Genomic DNA, 14651 nt, shown 5'->3' with positions numbered 1-14651 from the left:
GAGAATGTTAAATAGTCAGAATCCAAATCTTGGCAATGTATGTACGGACAACGGCACAACGGCAAATCAGTCTACACATTTTTGTTCGAAAATCGCCTCCATTGCAACGGAACAAGATACGTGGCTTGATGTGCTGGCGTGCTGACCTTCACGAGTTTTTAAAACAAATGCAGTAGAAATTTATTTTTTATGAAGGGGTTTACGAGGAAATGAAAATAGGTAAACTTCTTTTATCAGCTATCTAGGGTCTTCAATTTTTGTTTAGCTTTTGAGTAGCTTAGGCGCTGAACAGAGATGGTTCACAATTACTCCACCAGGAGTTTGCGGTGTCAACTTGTAAATAATAATTACTAAAGCAAAAATTCGACATAAAATCTTTAATTATAAAATTCTTAACAAAATTACAAATAAATTAACATAATTTAAAAAACAAACATACAAGATGAGCATAAATTAATGAACATTAAGGAATTCTGTAACATTAAAATATAAATGAAAATGTGTAAGGGTCAATTAATCCAACTGGATTTAAATTATTATGACTCGAAGTCGCTCTTTTTCTAGTCTCATGTGCCCACTAATTCGTGCCGGCAAATAAATAAATAAAAAATGAAGAGCTAGGGCTACCAACTAATTAATAAAAAGAAAACCAAACTGATGATCGTAGACCGCTTCACTTCCATTCAACGTTCAGATGCACTAAAAGAATATCAGACCGTACATGAGTTCTTGTCTTGGGTCAGTGATCAGTAACAGAGGAAAAAGTGAACCTGAAATACGCCGACGCGTTGATATGGCAAAAACTGCCATGACACAACTAACAAAGATATGGAAGGACAGAAACATTCACAATAGAACAAAGATACACATTGTTCGCACGCTAGTCTTCTCCATTATGTTTATAAGGCGCGGAAGCCTGGCCACTTAATGTCGCTGACAGAGAAAGAATTGACGCGTTTGAGATGTGGTATTGGCATCGCCGACTAAGGATTCCCTGGACAGCACATAACATGAACGTATCCGTGCTTGAGGAGTTGTAGCTGAAAAATCAACAACGCTTATCCTCTGTCTGTTTGCTTCGCATTCTTCAATTCTTTGGCCACAGCACAGAAGCGCTGATAATCTTGAAATAATAATAATTTTTACGGGCAAAAGAAAGTGCAAACGACCTAGAGGACGCAGTTCGAAACGATGGTGTAACCAGGTAGCGAACGTCGCACTCCACCTAGATGAAGCCAGAGAGCAGTGGTGAAGATTGGTTGACGGTATACTTACTTAAAGTCACGATCCTTAGTAGTGCGGGACCGATGGAGGAGGAGGAGGAAAATATAAAAAATCAAATAGAATTACTCGCGTCACTAATATGCTGTGCGGGTGGACGTAAATGTTGTGCCATTACATTTGGTACATTTGGTGTGGCGGTAAGTGTAAGCATCCCGGCAGATGTCGGCGATGAATCGACGGGCACATATAGTGTTGTGACGGTATACGCATGGGAAGAGTCGGTTGATGTATGCCACGTGTCCATGGATCCTCGATCTGTACCGGCGGATGAATGTAATTTGGCCACTTTTGATGTGCCGGTTGATGAATTTAATATGTCCATGGATGTTTGTGCTGTTTCGCTGGATACATGTGATTTGTTTATGGCTGCTGGTGCTGTAGTTGCCGAAACATGTGATTTGAAAAGTGATGCCTGTGTTGTGCTGGGGGATAAATGTGATTTACTTGTGGCTGCTGGTGCTATTACTGCCGATACATGTGATTTGGAGGCGGACAGTTGTGCTGTGCTGGGAGTTAAATGTGATTGGGCGATGCCTGCTGGCGCTGTAGTTGCGGATATATGTGGTTTAGCGATGGATGCTTGTGCTATGCTGACGGATAAATCTGATTTGCTTTTGGCTGCTGGTGCTGTAGCTACCGATACATGTGATTTAGCGACGGATGCTTGTGCTGAGCTGGGAGATAAATGTGATTTGGTGGTGGGTGCTTGTACTGTACCGGCGGACACATGTGATTTGCTTATGGCTGCTGGTGCTGTAGCTGCCGATAGAAGTGATTTAGCGACAGACGGTTGTGCTGTACTGGGAGATAAATGGGATCTGGCGATGACTGCTGGTGCTGCAGTTGCGGATACATATGATTTATTAGTGGGGGACAAATGTAATTCACTGGTGGGTATTAGCGCTGTATCTACGGATGCGTGTGATTTGGTGAAGGATGCTTGTTCTGTACTAGAGGCTACATGTGATTTGATGACAAACTCATTGGGTCTACCCGTTAATGTATGTAATGTGCCGACAGATTCTTGTACAGTACCTGCGGACGAATTTAATTTAGTAATTAAAGCTTGGGCTGTACCGGTTGCTAAACATGGTTTGGAAAAGGCCGCCTGAGCTGCACTTGATGAATACGTCCGGGAAATAGCATTTGATGAGTAAATAGATGTATCTCTTGTGTCGAAGGACTCAAGTAATGTTCCAGTAGACACATGTGGACATTCATTGGGTTCATGTGTAGTACTGACGGATTTAAGTTTTGATCCAGGGGTTGCGCAATTAGGCGCACTTGTTTTACCGGGGGGCGTATATTGCATGTTGAAGTTTGCATGTGCTATGACGACGGTCTTGGTTGTGTTGATTGATTCTTCTGTACGGTCTATAGCATGTCCCCTTCTTTTACGGGGCGCCACCGCTAATTTGCTCATATCCTCTGTAATACATAAAAGTAAATAAACAAAATAATTAATTATAGCCATAGTTCATTGTGATGGTTCGAAGTAATTTCGTCACGCGGAATCGTCAAACGTACTCTAAATAATACTCTGTTGCTGGTGGAAATGATAGTGTTGCAAATACCATAAAACGATTTATAATAACAAACAAGAAATTCAATCTACCGGTTCTTAGTAGCAACAGCGCGCGCGAATCTTGGAATTGGACCTACTTTCTGCGCTAGATACACGTATACTCTTTGTTCGAATTTATTTTATGTGCTTCGCAAATAAGCTGCTCCAATTTGATACTAACACGACAATTTATGAAATATTATAATTGGATTGAAAAATAGGACTATTTATATCTTCTAGGAGATATTTGTATTATCCATCAACAAAATAATATACAAGTTATAGATAAAATTTAGTATACATACATATTTATAAACTTATATGCGTTCTTTTATACGAATCTTTATTTGTAATTTAATAATACCGAAAATAATACTTGAACCCATTATGATTTTATCTATAATATCTATTCTATCTTAGAGAGGTGTAATAAGAGTTAGATATTTAGGGTCTCTAATTTGGGCAACTATATATACATATATGTTCGGCTTTGTCGGTCGTTCTGAACCATCCTGTACAAAAGTTAGTAAGAGTGGCGCCCAACCAGGGACCCCACCCACCCTTGACGCAAGGCACTTGAAATCGAATGGTGCAAGAAACATTTAAGCTCTAAGTGTTATAGAACTTGAAGTCGTTTGACTGTCAACAAAACTAAACGGAATCGATCCTGCACATATTGGTAGCACTTTGCAATAATTAAATAATCTTTATTTTTATTTCATTTTGATGGGTACCTGTCATTTGCTTTCGAAGTCCTATCTGAAGGTCTATATTTATATTTTATATTAGGCAATATTTATGATTTACAAGCAATTTACAAGTATGTTCATAGCTTTTAGTGCGGAAATACATGTCCGATTTTCCATCCGATAGTCTGATCCGACTATCGGTAGGCGTTCGTACCATATATTTGTTTGAACACTCAATACGCGTCCGAGCAAATAATCGGATCGGACGTCCGAGTCAGAAATGGCGTCCGATTTTATTGCCGATCCGATTGTCTGAAGGCGATCTCTCTATACTTTTGCAGGGAGACTAAACACACGTCAGATTTTTGCAGCGTTGTCAATGCTAATTATTCAAAATCCCCAAAAATTTAAACACAAAAAAGGTAAACACAGTTTTTAAGGATAAATCTTTGCACTGACGCCTGCAGCTTTTGTTACAGGGTTTGCTAAAGTTCCATTCCACCCAGACCTGATTGTCTAGGTTAAACTTGTGCATACAGCATTCGAGTTTAATCTGAAGAATTGTTATGCGGATGCATAAATAAAAGATTTTTTTATTGAAAAATACATTTACTTTCAAAATTAAAGCGCATTAGCCTAATTAATAGGTAATTTAATTCCAAAATATGATTAGGTAAACATTTAATCCAATAAGCAGACATTAATTATAATAGGCATGTTTTAAATAAAAACATGAGAATTATAAAGTACCTGCTGCTCGTCAAAATTTCGGAAAAGTATGGGTTCAGACAAATTTTTTGTTATTTTTTTCTTTAGTGATAAAAACAAAAAGATACTAATTTTCTTGCTTCATCGATTTGGTTATTTTATAATGGTTAAATTCAATTAATGACTGAATATTCGTGAAGTCATTTGGCAGAATGTAAAAAATATATTCTGCTTAATTAAAAAGTCATTGTTTTTATACATCTTGGTCTCATTTGACAGGTATTTTATTTCATCACGAGCATACGATAAAGACTATTCAGGGCCCGATTCATTGGTAAAGAATATATTGCTATGACAACCACATGACAACCGACAGTTTTTTTTTTATTGATTGCTTTACGTTGATTGGTTTAAAAGGGGGCATTCATTATCCTGCATTGCAGTCCGCCTTCCCATCTGCCGCGTAATGCAGGATTATGAATGTAGTCGCAGTGAGCAAGCCATCCAGTCCTGAAATGCGTCCTGGGAGACTCCATACGTGGGCCGTACGCAGGATAGTGTGTGAGCAGTTTCCTGTCAGCGCGGCGGACGCCAAGCAGGTAGTGAAGAGCCGTTTAAGAAGGCTGCATTTTATATGTTGGCTATAGCGGTTGGTAGTGCTGTTTCGCAACCGTGTTAAGATTTATAGTGCGTTTCTAACAATAAAATATAGGGGTGTGGCATCATAATCTGCTTGTAACAAACAAATCATAGGCATCGAAGTTATACATCCACCATTCGACATGCTGGCAATTGACATTGGTCTGTTAACACGGTGCTATTTTATTTCTACCGCGTACTTATCATACAACAAAAATGTAAATGTTACACAACAACACAGATAAGAAATGGACGTAGAAGAGACCAACCAAGGTAAAAAAGTACCATTAATTTTAGAATATGAAGGTGTTACTTTTTATTTGCGGACGCCTCTGTTCTGGTTCATAATTCGTGCACTGACAGTAGGTACATTATATTGCTTTAAGTAATTGTGGGAAACATATTAGCTTGTCAGCCAACATGTAGAGTAGCGTCACCTTTTTTGAAACTGCCAGGATAGAAAAAGGGCTGCCCGTCATCTGACCCTTTATATGAACTTGATTTTAAATCTGCCAGTTCGCCGAAACAGGGCCAACTGCATTCCTCCACTAAAAGGGCTGTGAAGGCGAAAATATAAATAAAAAATGTGAGTTATTTTTGTTAATAAATATTTATCGCTGATATTATTTACTGCAACGCAAGACAGAAAATTGCACTGACGACGGTCGTAACTCAATTGATGGAATTTTTTTTTTTTTTAAACTGGTTCGCCAGTAGAACATATAGGGTTGTTGCAACGGCATATCGCGCTAAAGGCATAAACCAGCCGTAACATCCAAACCGACTCCTAATCTTATATCCTTTTTCTAGTTTCATTTGTTGAAAGGTACCTAATCATTTTGCCAATGTGATTGTTAGAAATACTCACGTTTTAATTTCTTTGCTAAATGAGGTTGTTCCAAGTCCAAAGAATGCTGGCCATAACCTCTCTGTCCTCTAAGACCCCAATAGAAGAAGTTACACATATTTGTCATGACGCCCACTTCGCGATTAGTTTGATGGCATTTATCCCTTGGTTCCACTGTCTGACAATGGTGTTCCGAACGCATATGACTGTGATTGGTTTGAGTGGAATGCGTTTTGCAATTTGTAACGTCTGCCTGCAAAACGAATCAAAATTGAAAAACATTTCACAATATTGGTTTCCTACGATTTTTCGTTACCGAGAACCTACATCCATGGAGAATACTCCTTGTGTACCTAGCACCAAAAGTACCTTTTCTCTGTTATTTTGTAGCTAAGATCCAACATGGTTCTTAGAATTCATAATCAGCTATCAATAAGTAGTTAGTATAAATAATGTAGATAATTTTTTTGCGTTTTACGCTATCAGTTATTGTTTAATTAATTATCCACATTTAAACATTAACTTTAACAATAGCTTCCAATATTTCTCGCTTACCCATTTGCAAGCTCTCTTCTTGTATTCCCAGAGATCCCAAATGTAATTTCTGTCAATGTTTTTCTCGTATAAGTGCACCTCTGTCTGGATATTCTTGTCAAAGTTCTTGACTACAAAAAATATTTATTTGAAAATAGCTTAATCCAGAATCTCGGACCAGTACATTTGAAAATCATAATGAATTAGCAATTACCTTTTGGTGCAGAGCGAACGACTAGTTCATCTATCTCTCTAACGCTTTCAACATCGTGTCTTAAATTGAGCAAAATTATAATTTGCGGGTTGTTTCTCGCAAAATTAAGTACTTCATTGATGTACCTGACAATCCGAATAGTCGAAAACAAGAGTTAATCGATGTACATTTATACTTAATTTGGTTAAAGAGCTAAGTAGGCTTTTAATCACTTCGTACCAACCTCTGTGGATCCTTAGCAAATCGTGCCGCCATCTTGTAGGAGCAAAACCCATACGCATTTCCATTATGTTTCATCATACCCAGTTTGAGATTGCAGGGTATCAAAGCTCCTTGACACAAACACACCACGCAAAAGCCCAGGTACTGAAGGATTTTTATTGAAAATCACCAAAATTTTAAAACCATACAATTATAATAATGTAGAAAAAATTTTTAGCACAATCTTGACTCACCTGCACGTGTTTTGCCATATGAACAACGGTAAGAAGGCTTTCAGATTTTATTGTTGTTATAGCCCGCAAATTAACTATAGATGTTTCTTCAGCGCTACTAATGCTGCTGAGTCTCTCCTGTTGAGGAAAAACCATGTGAGGCATACATTTTTCATCGTACCTTTCAATAATAATTGTAGATTCATAATCTGAGTACAAAGTACTAAAAAACGACCTCAAAAGTACGTGGAATTACGTCTATTTGCCAAGTTTACTGAAATATCACCATAGTCACCACTAATACCACCATATCATAGTTTACCACTATATAGGACTTGACACTGGAGATAATAAAAATCGGTCCTCTAACTACTCAAAGTATATTGAGAAAAAAACGCCTTGAATTGGAGAAATAGCAAAAACAACCATTAAAATAATTGCTCCTAAATTAAAGTTTAGACGCTATTTTTTTTTATATTTATTTATTGTATAAAGGACAAAATACACAAATATGTTTCTAAGCGCATTTTAAACCACTAAGGCTTGTCATAATGCGACCTGTATCTACACAATACAAATTTGAACATGCTAGCAGAAGCTTATATTTAAGTAATTTGTATAAATAATCTATAATATATATGTTACTAAAATTAATGGGATTGGGTAAATACATTCATCCTATTATATTAAATGTTCATCATATTTTTTAAAGTTTTGTACAAAGTAATCTTTAAGTTTATGTTTTATATTAATGGTTGTTAAGGTATTTCGTAGTTCCAGTGGTAACTTATTAATAAGTCGGGGAAGAAGGTAGGTAGATGTTCTTTCGCCGTACACATTATTCGCGCGACTCGTTAGCAACCGGTCCTCAGCCATCGCTCGCGTACACACGGGGTGATTTATTACTTGTTTAAGATCGTTGTTAAAAAACATAGATTTTAAAAACATATACTTGAATTGGGTATAAACAGGTAAGATTCTACAATGTTTAAAAATACCAACGTCATTATCATTATCATTATTATATATATTTATAAAAATGAATCTTCATGCGTGAACAGCCACCCTTCGAGGTGGATGATTTTCTTCAAAATGAAATGGGACCACTATGGAAGTGGGGGTACTTCCACTTTCCAACAAAAAAAGAATCATGAAAATCGGTTCACAAATACCGGAGTTATCGCGTAACATACATACAAAAAAAAGAACATACAGTCGAATTGAGAACCTCCTCCTTATTTGATGTCGGTTAAAAAACCAACCTCATCGCCAATTATTTTCTTTCCTTGAAGCATAGCATCCACTATATTGAGCGGAATTCTCATGTGGTCTTGAATACTCCCAAGTATGTTTGTCAATCTGGTAATCGTAGACACCAGAAACATAGTATTTTGCATCGACTCCCAAACTTCCCAGAGTCTCGTAAATAAAGGCTGTAAAAGAGCATTAGCTTTATATTAACTAAGTACGATAACTTGGCAGCCATTGTCATAGCCTGCGCGGGAGAGAAAAGAGATCGACCAAGTTAAATATTTCCGTATCCCCGTCTCACAAACCACAAAAGGATGATTGGTAACTATACATAGTATCAAACAGGGAATCTCTCCGCTTTAAAGCGATAGGCAAACCCATTTGTTGCCAAAAGGAGGCATGAAAAATAAACCACGAATGTATACTTACAAATACACTTGCAATAGGCACTGCACTTTTAAACCTACAAGTAGCCTGTATATTATCCAACACTTGCTTCACTTCGGATTGTAAATTTATACTTTCGTGCACTAATACCTCCACATCAAATAAAAGACGTCTTGTGTACATTTCATATTGTCGATTGAAGATGAGCAGCTCAAATATTTGCTTGTAATTATCTCTGTAAGCAAGTTTCGTGTTAGGATCACACGGAGAAAGAATTATAGCGACATCACAATGCAAGAACACGCGCATCGAATTGTAGACATTTTGCGGCTGACTGACGTGAGATTTGTTGCGGGCCAGTAAAGATTGTTAAGATTATGGAAGTCATCGAAAGTTGCTCTTTCTGAGATGGGAACACTAATAGTGGACAGGAATGAGCTATTAGAATATAATTTAACAGTATATTTTTACAAGTTAGTAGTGACATCCTCTCTTACTCAGTCAAATCACTGTCCTTAGGTATAGAGACTATAATATTCCCTGTCTCATCTTCGATGACAATTCGATCATCAATTGCAGTTGTTAGTGTGTTAACGCGTTGCATCACACCCATCAGGGAATTGCTTAATGTTGCGAGACTGGCTTTGCTAGCGTCGACGAGGTCCATTGGAACTATCGGGACAGAAGAGTTAGGTAAAATGTTAAAAAGCTGAAAAAAGTAACGTTCTACATAGCAGGTGTGGTTGCAGAGGCAATTCCATATTCTGATGTTTTCTTTAAATGCGTTCCTACAGAATGGCTTGTATCCAGGTCCAGGCCGGCTACAGCTATAGAGCAATAATATTACAGAAAACCATTTGTAGAAGATAACAAATTCAACAACGACGTCCAGTACCATTTAAGCCATTCATAATTTGAACACAAATTGACGCTGGCCACCTTCGTAACTTGCCCATCTACTAGATGACTGAAGAAAATTGCAAACTTCTACGTGAAATTATTCTATATCATCCAAATAAATCGTCTATTTTGGAATAAATGGTCTGATACCGGCGCTGTAGGTGTTACTTTAGGTGGTTTCACTAGTTTTACGCCAAAAAACCTGAGAGAGAAAGATTTCACTTACGATCAGGAATCATCTCGCCGCCCAATTTGCAGTCTCTATTGTACAGCCTCACACCAGACACTAATTCCAGCAGCTGTTGCAATTTCTCCGCTTTGTCTGACCGTGGTAACGTTACAAATAAGTATAATTCTTCGAAATCGTAAACACTTTCTAATGCTGCCATCGCCTCTTTTAAATTCTAGAAATGGAAGTTTTTTAAATCTTTCTTTTCAGCCGTCGTCTGGCTGCCGGAATGTTAAAAGTGTATGGGAGAAAATTGTTCTCTGAACTGAGTAGGGGAAAGGTGTACCAGATAATCCCCTTAAGGGAGAATGGTGGCAGTTTAAAAGATATTCAGCTTAAAGCAGATGTAAAAGAGTTGAATGATAGAAAATTTATCTATTTACATGTTGTCTTACTAAAAACGTTTTATTTTTTCATATTTCATTATTATATTTGAATATTTTTAAAACCGTACTAAAGGATCGTCTTGGACACCGGGGTGATGATCCTCAGGGTATGGGCAAGATGATCCAGGGACCAGGAACCTTGCCTCTATTTAGGAAAATTTTAAGTTTTGGTAGAAACAAATGAAAACAACAACTTTTTAGACTTAACAAAGTCCTCATTTGTGTAATCTAGGTGTATATGAAACAATAGTTATGGACTTCGAGAACAAATTATCCTAATTAATTTATATCTTACAGGTACCTAAGGGTGGGCGATATTGTTTTTTATGGCAAGTTGCTTATGCTTCCTCGTCTCCATATCTTTAATGTACTTTACGAGCTCGATTTCATGTTTAACACATCTGATGAAAAAAGTTTTTTATTTCACTTAAATATTTCATTGAACTGACAGACCCTTTATTTTCACCTTTAGCCCGTTTTTTTTTATGACCTAACGACTAAACGAAATCCAGTCTTCTACTATTTTATTCGTATTGCAAGCTATTTAATTAGGAGGTTCCAGTACTCAGCATACAAACTTACTTCAACATACAAATTAAATATAGTCCGTTAAATCGTTAACCATAATCATCTGGCCACAATTTGCTTATTTTTATTTTTTGTTCGGAAAAATAACCTGTATGCTGTCTACTGTTACCACGCCATTAAAAAAGTAAATAGAGCATTATACAAAGCCACCAACACAAAAGTCTTAGCAATTGATTGCTTAGAATGGAAGTTGCCTAAGCCTAAGTTGATTAAAATCAACTTTACCTTGGATCACACAATTTTTGTTTTTTCCACAAAACTGAATTCGTCATTCACATCGCTATTACGAATTGACTGATGAGAGGGCACAATGAGGCCTACATTTTACTAAAGGAAATATCTAGATGACGTTACTAGTTTCGCTACAATTGAAAAGGATCATCTTACCTCCAAGGATCATCTCGTACACCTTTCCCCTACTACCATATTATATGCTATAGTCGGGTTATCGCTAGAAAGGGTTAGTTTATATTACCTCATATTAAAACTCTATCGAAAACCATTATTGTTATGATTATTTGTAGTTTAATTTTTGATGTCAATTATTATTCTTTAATTTTTAAGTCTAACCTCTTTCTTTAATACCCCAACTATGGAAGTAGAGTATGCGAGTGCCTATTGCCATATAAGTAAAAACTACTTAGTAAAAACTATTTGTGCATCTATTTATTTCGGTTATGGCATCACAAATTATTATGAATGAGATACTAACAACCACCACAGAAGGGGCGCCCAATCCACTCGCCATCGAAATGTATATACAAATTTTCCTATACAATCTCTTGAAAGCTGCGTCATCATCGTCATCATCAGGATCTGCATCAATGATCTCGTCGACTAATGGTTTTAAAATAGTTTCTACGTGGGCTTGCTGTTTTGTTAATAATACTGGCAACTTGTCGTAATTCATTATCATTACAAATTGCATTTTCAATGTATTAAGACATGGTTCGCCACCTAAAATCATGCATTCTTCTTTTAGACGTAGAGCGTAACCAGAGTATGACGCTGGCTTATAAGTTATACCTTTGTTATCACTTTTCACATGAGAATTCTGGCAGAGAAAAACGCGTACCCTCTATAAAAATGAAAAAGAAACTCATAAATAATCACTCATTATATAATTTTAGTTATTACAAAACTTAATAACGTCGACTTGGTCGATATTCCCTTCAGGCGTACTAAGCGTTTTTCATCATCTTTTATTAAGCGCACAGCCCAGGAATAGAATCCCTGTCCCTGTCCCTGTCCCTGTCCCTGTCCCTGTCCCTGTCCCTGCCCCTTGCCATTTTCCAACATAGCCGCCATACATTTTCAACTGATAGCGTTGTTGTACCTCGACTTCTTTTTTATTGGTAGCTATGCCAAAAAGATAAGTATTTAGTGAAAAAATGCCAGACAATCACTTCAAATTTTTGGTCTCAAACTAGGGAATTTCCTGTACTATGAGTATCAGAGTAACGATAATTCTGAAGACAATACCCAGAATACCCTGACCAGAACCAACTTAAAATTTTTTTTTTCATAAATTGGCTCAAATAAGAATCTGGAACTTCCTCATCAAGACCCCATTGTACTGTGCCACCGAAGAGCATAAGCACACCCCGTAATCTGAAAGCGACCACGAGCCGCAGGCCGAACCCGACCCCACCGACGTAAGTGGGGTACAGGGATCGTTCCCTATACACGTATTCCCATTAACCCACACTACCCTGATATTTCAGATTACCGTTTTGCTACACTTATACTTACGATAAGAATGGTCCAAAGTGCCAAGCTTGATGTGCTTTATATACAAGTAGGTACCTATGTATTTGTAGGTATTGCCAAACTACAAGTTAATTCGTCGATATGTAGCATTTTTTGAGAAAAATATTTGTTGTGTTGTTTGCTGTTGTCTGCCCTTACCATTTTGATCCGCATTTCACAGATGTAAAGTAAATACGGCATATCGTATCCATCAATGGGTAGTGCAGTGAATGGCCAATTGAATAAAGATAGTGTTATAAAAATTTACAATTTGCAAACCAAATGTTTACAAAGAACTTACTAATGAGCATTGTCACGCATTCGTTCACGAAGTATTCCAGCTTTTTTCTATTTAGATTTTTGGCGAATTGCTTTCCGTACTTAGGGTTCAGAAGTAACAGGTCTATTAGGAAACCAACGAACTCGATTTCGACGTTAACATTTTGCGTTTGACAATTCCTCGTTACTTCTGTAGCCACGTTCTTTATTATATTCTCGTTGCATGCCATTTCTCATAAATATAATCGATTTTAAATCATAAAATTAACCATATAAAATACACATTAGTAATCAGAAAAGTAAAATTTCAGAATGACATTGTGTCACTTGCGTTGCTGTTTCAAATGAACATCATGTTAATCATTCGCTCTGGACCTTTTGGAGGGAAAAGTGTCATTTTTATTTTGACTTTCAATTATTTTGTGAAATCTAGTTTAAAGTGGAATAGGATAGTGCTATTGTGCCTTAATCGAAGATTAAAACGCGAAATTATACGAATCTCGAAATAAAATACCCGTATCGGCCCGTTTTAAGGAATCCCGATTCAATCCAAGCACGCCCGCCTCAAATGCCTATCCTCTTTGTGGCAGCCATATTTACAGAAACATATTTAAACTTCATGTTTAGGCTGATGGCTTTGCCAAAGCCTTAATAAATTAAAAAAAAAAAAAAAAACATGTTAATTCTTTTTTTTCCATCCTCTAAGCGTTAATTGAAAAGGGCACCTCGCGCCAATAAGCGAAAAAAAGAAAAAAAAAGAATATTCTGAATTTTCCGTAGAGGGAGAATTGGGTAGAGGGGCTCTATAAATAATAAAAACTTTGTATTCTTAAAATTAAGAAGTAAAATTTGGTATTCATTATGAAAAATTTATTCTAGTATAATAAATTAATTATTGTCAAAAAATACATAAAAATAAAGTAATGAGAATGAAAAAACCACAGGCATATGAAAAAACAAATTTAAAACTATACGACTGTTTAATTTATATTTCTAAACGAAATTCATCAATTACTGGCTAATTTGATTCAAAGTGTATTCCATAGCAATTAAGTTTATTTTAAAAAACAATGCTTAGAGTTTCTTGCTCCTTCTTCTCAGGGAAGTCAACGTAGTGAACGAGCAGTAGCTTAATGTAATGTAAATGTGACGTTTTCAAGTGTAAATCTATTTTACCTATGGAATAAATGATCTTTGACTTTGACTTTGACTCGTAATTTCCTTACCAAAGAGGGTACACAAAATAAATTAGTGTTCATCGTGTCATGCAAAATTTCTATTTTGAATTTTTTTTGCAAAATTACCCAATTATGAACACAATAGAAAATAAACTAGGATCCCGATAAATGAATGAAGTCCTTAGTATAATTGAAAGAAGACCTGGCTCAAAAAACTTGTGTCCAAGTCAAATATCTTAAAAAAAACAAAGCTGTCAATGTCAAAATTACGCACACGCTCAGTGTGACCAGATTTAGCAGGATCCTGCGATTCTAGCAGGATAACACCTCTAATTTAGGGCTTAGCAGATTTTATCGATGTTTAGAAAAAGTTGGCAGTTTAATAGAAATAGAAATAGAAATTATTTATTCAATGTAAAGTTTCTAGCAGGATCTAGTAAAACATTAGCTGATGTTTAGCAAGATTCGATTTTTAGACATTTATTTCTGTTTTCTGTGCAAATAGTCAAAAATGAAATGGAGTTACGACCTATCGTTCTGAGAGGGAGACAGATTCTATGTTTTCATCGTGGCTATCAAGAGCCAAGGATGACTCCAACTCAGCTTTTTGTAAAGCGTGTAATACCAAATTAGTATCACGTCTTTCAATATTAAAAGATCACGTCAACACAGCCAAGCCTCAAAAAAGCATTATTGGATATACTGGACAGCCATCAGTAAGTGACGAATTTATGATTTCAATAAATACGAAGTCCTACAAAAATCTATACTATCATAATACATACAATGTC

General features: G+C 36.5%; 1 protein-coding gene across 2 annotated transcripts; it reads right to left on the bottom strand.

Annotated features, from left to right (window-relative positions):
• Positions 1-449: 449 nt before the first annotated feature.
• Positions 450-12912, bottom strand: LOC113227803 (cilia- and flagella-associated protein 206-like). Of its 2 annotated transcripts, none has more exons than XM_026460825.1 (13): positions 12705-12912; positions 11367-11611; positions 9678-9855; positions 9049-9223; positions 8594-8786; positions 8176-8346; positions 6935-7051; positions 6703-6845; positions 6480-6604; positions 6287-6396; positions 5753-5984; positions 5322-5441; positions 450-2712 (listed from the first exon to the last, which is right to left on the bottom strand). In XM_026460825.1, the coding sequence occupies exons 1-13, from the start codon at positions 12910-12912 to the stop codon at positions 1337-1339; spliced, it is 3393 nt and encodes a 1130-aa protein (XP_026316610.1). In that variant the 3' UTR covers positions 450-1336. The 2 variants fall into 2 exon arrangements, with proteins under 2 accessions (XP_026316610.1, XP_026316612.1); XM_026460827.1 differs by lacking the exon at positions 12705-12912 and adding an exon at positions 12563-12641.
• Between the last annotated feature and the right edge of the window lie 1739 nt (positions 12913-14651).

Source organism: Hyposmocoma kahamanoa, unplaced genomic scaffold, assembly GCF_003589595.1.
Source record: "Hyposmocoma kahamanoa isolate Upper Pololo Valley unplaced genomic scaffold, ASM358959v1 217, whole genome shotgun sequence".
Classification (NCBI taxonomy): Eukaryota; Metazoa; Arthropoda; class Insecta; order Lepidoptera; family Cosmopterigidae; genus Hyposmocoma; species Hyposmocoma kahamanoa.
The sequence above is the reverse complement of the archived record's forward strand: the minus strand, read 5'-3'. Positions and strand labels throughout refer to the sequence as shown.

What these genes read in the sequence shown, in the direction of transcription:
- LOC113227803 (XM_026460825.1), bottom strand. Translation starts at nt 12,912, where the DNA reads ATGGCATGCAACGAGAATATAATAAAGAACGTGGCTACAGAAGTAACG. An exon ending in AGAAGAGAGCTTGCAAATGG is followed by an intron (nt 5,985 to 6,286) that starts GTAAGCGAGAAA and finishes TTCGTTTTGCAG; the next exon opens with GCAGACGTTACAAATTGCAA. An exon ending in TTTAGCAAAGAAATTAAAAC is followed by an intron (nt 5,442 to 5,752) that starts GTGAGTATTTCT and finishes TCGCCTTCACAG; the next exon opens with CCCTTTTAGTGGAGGAATGC.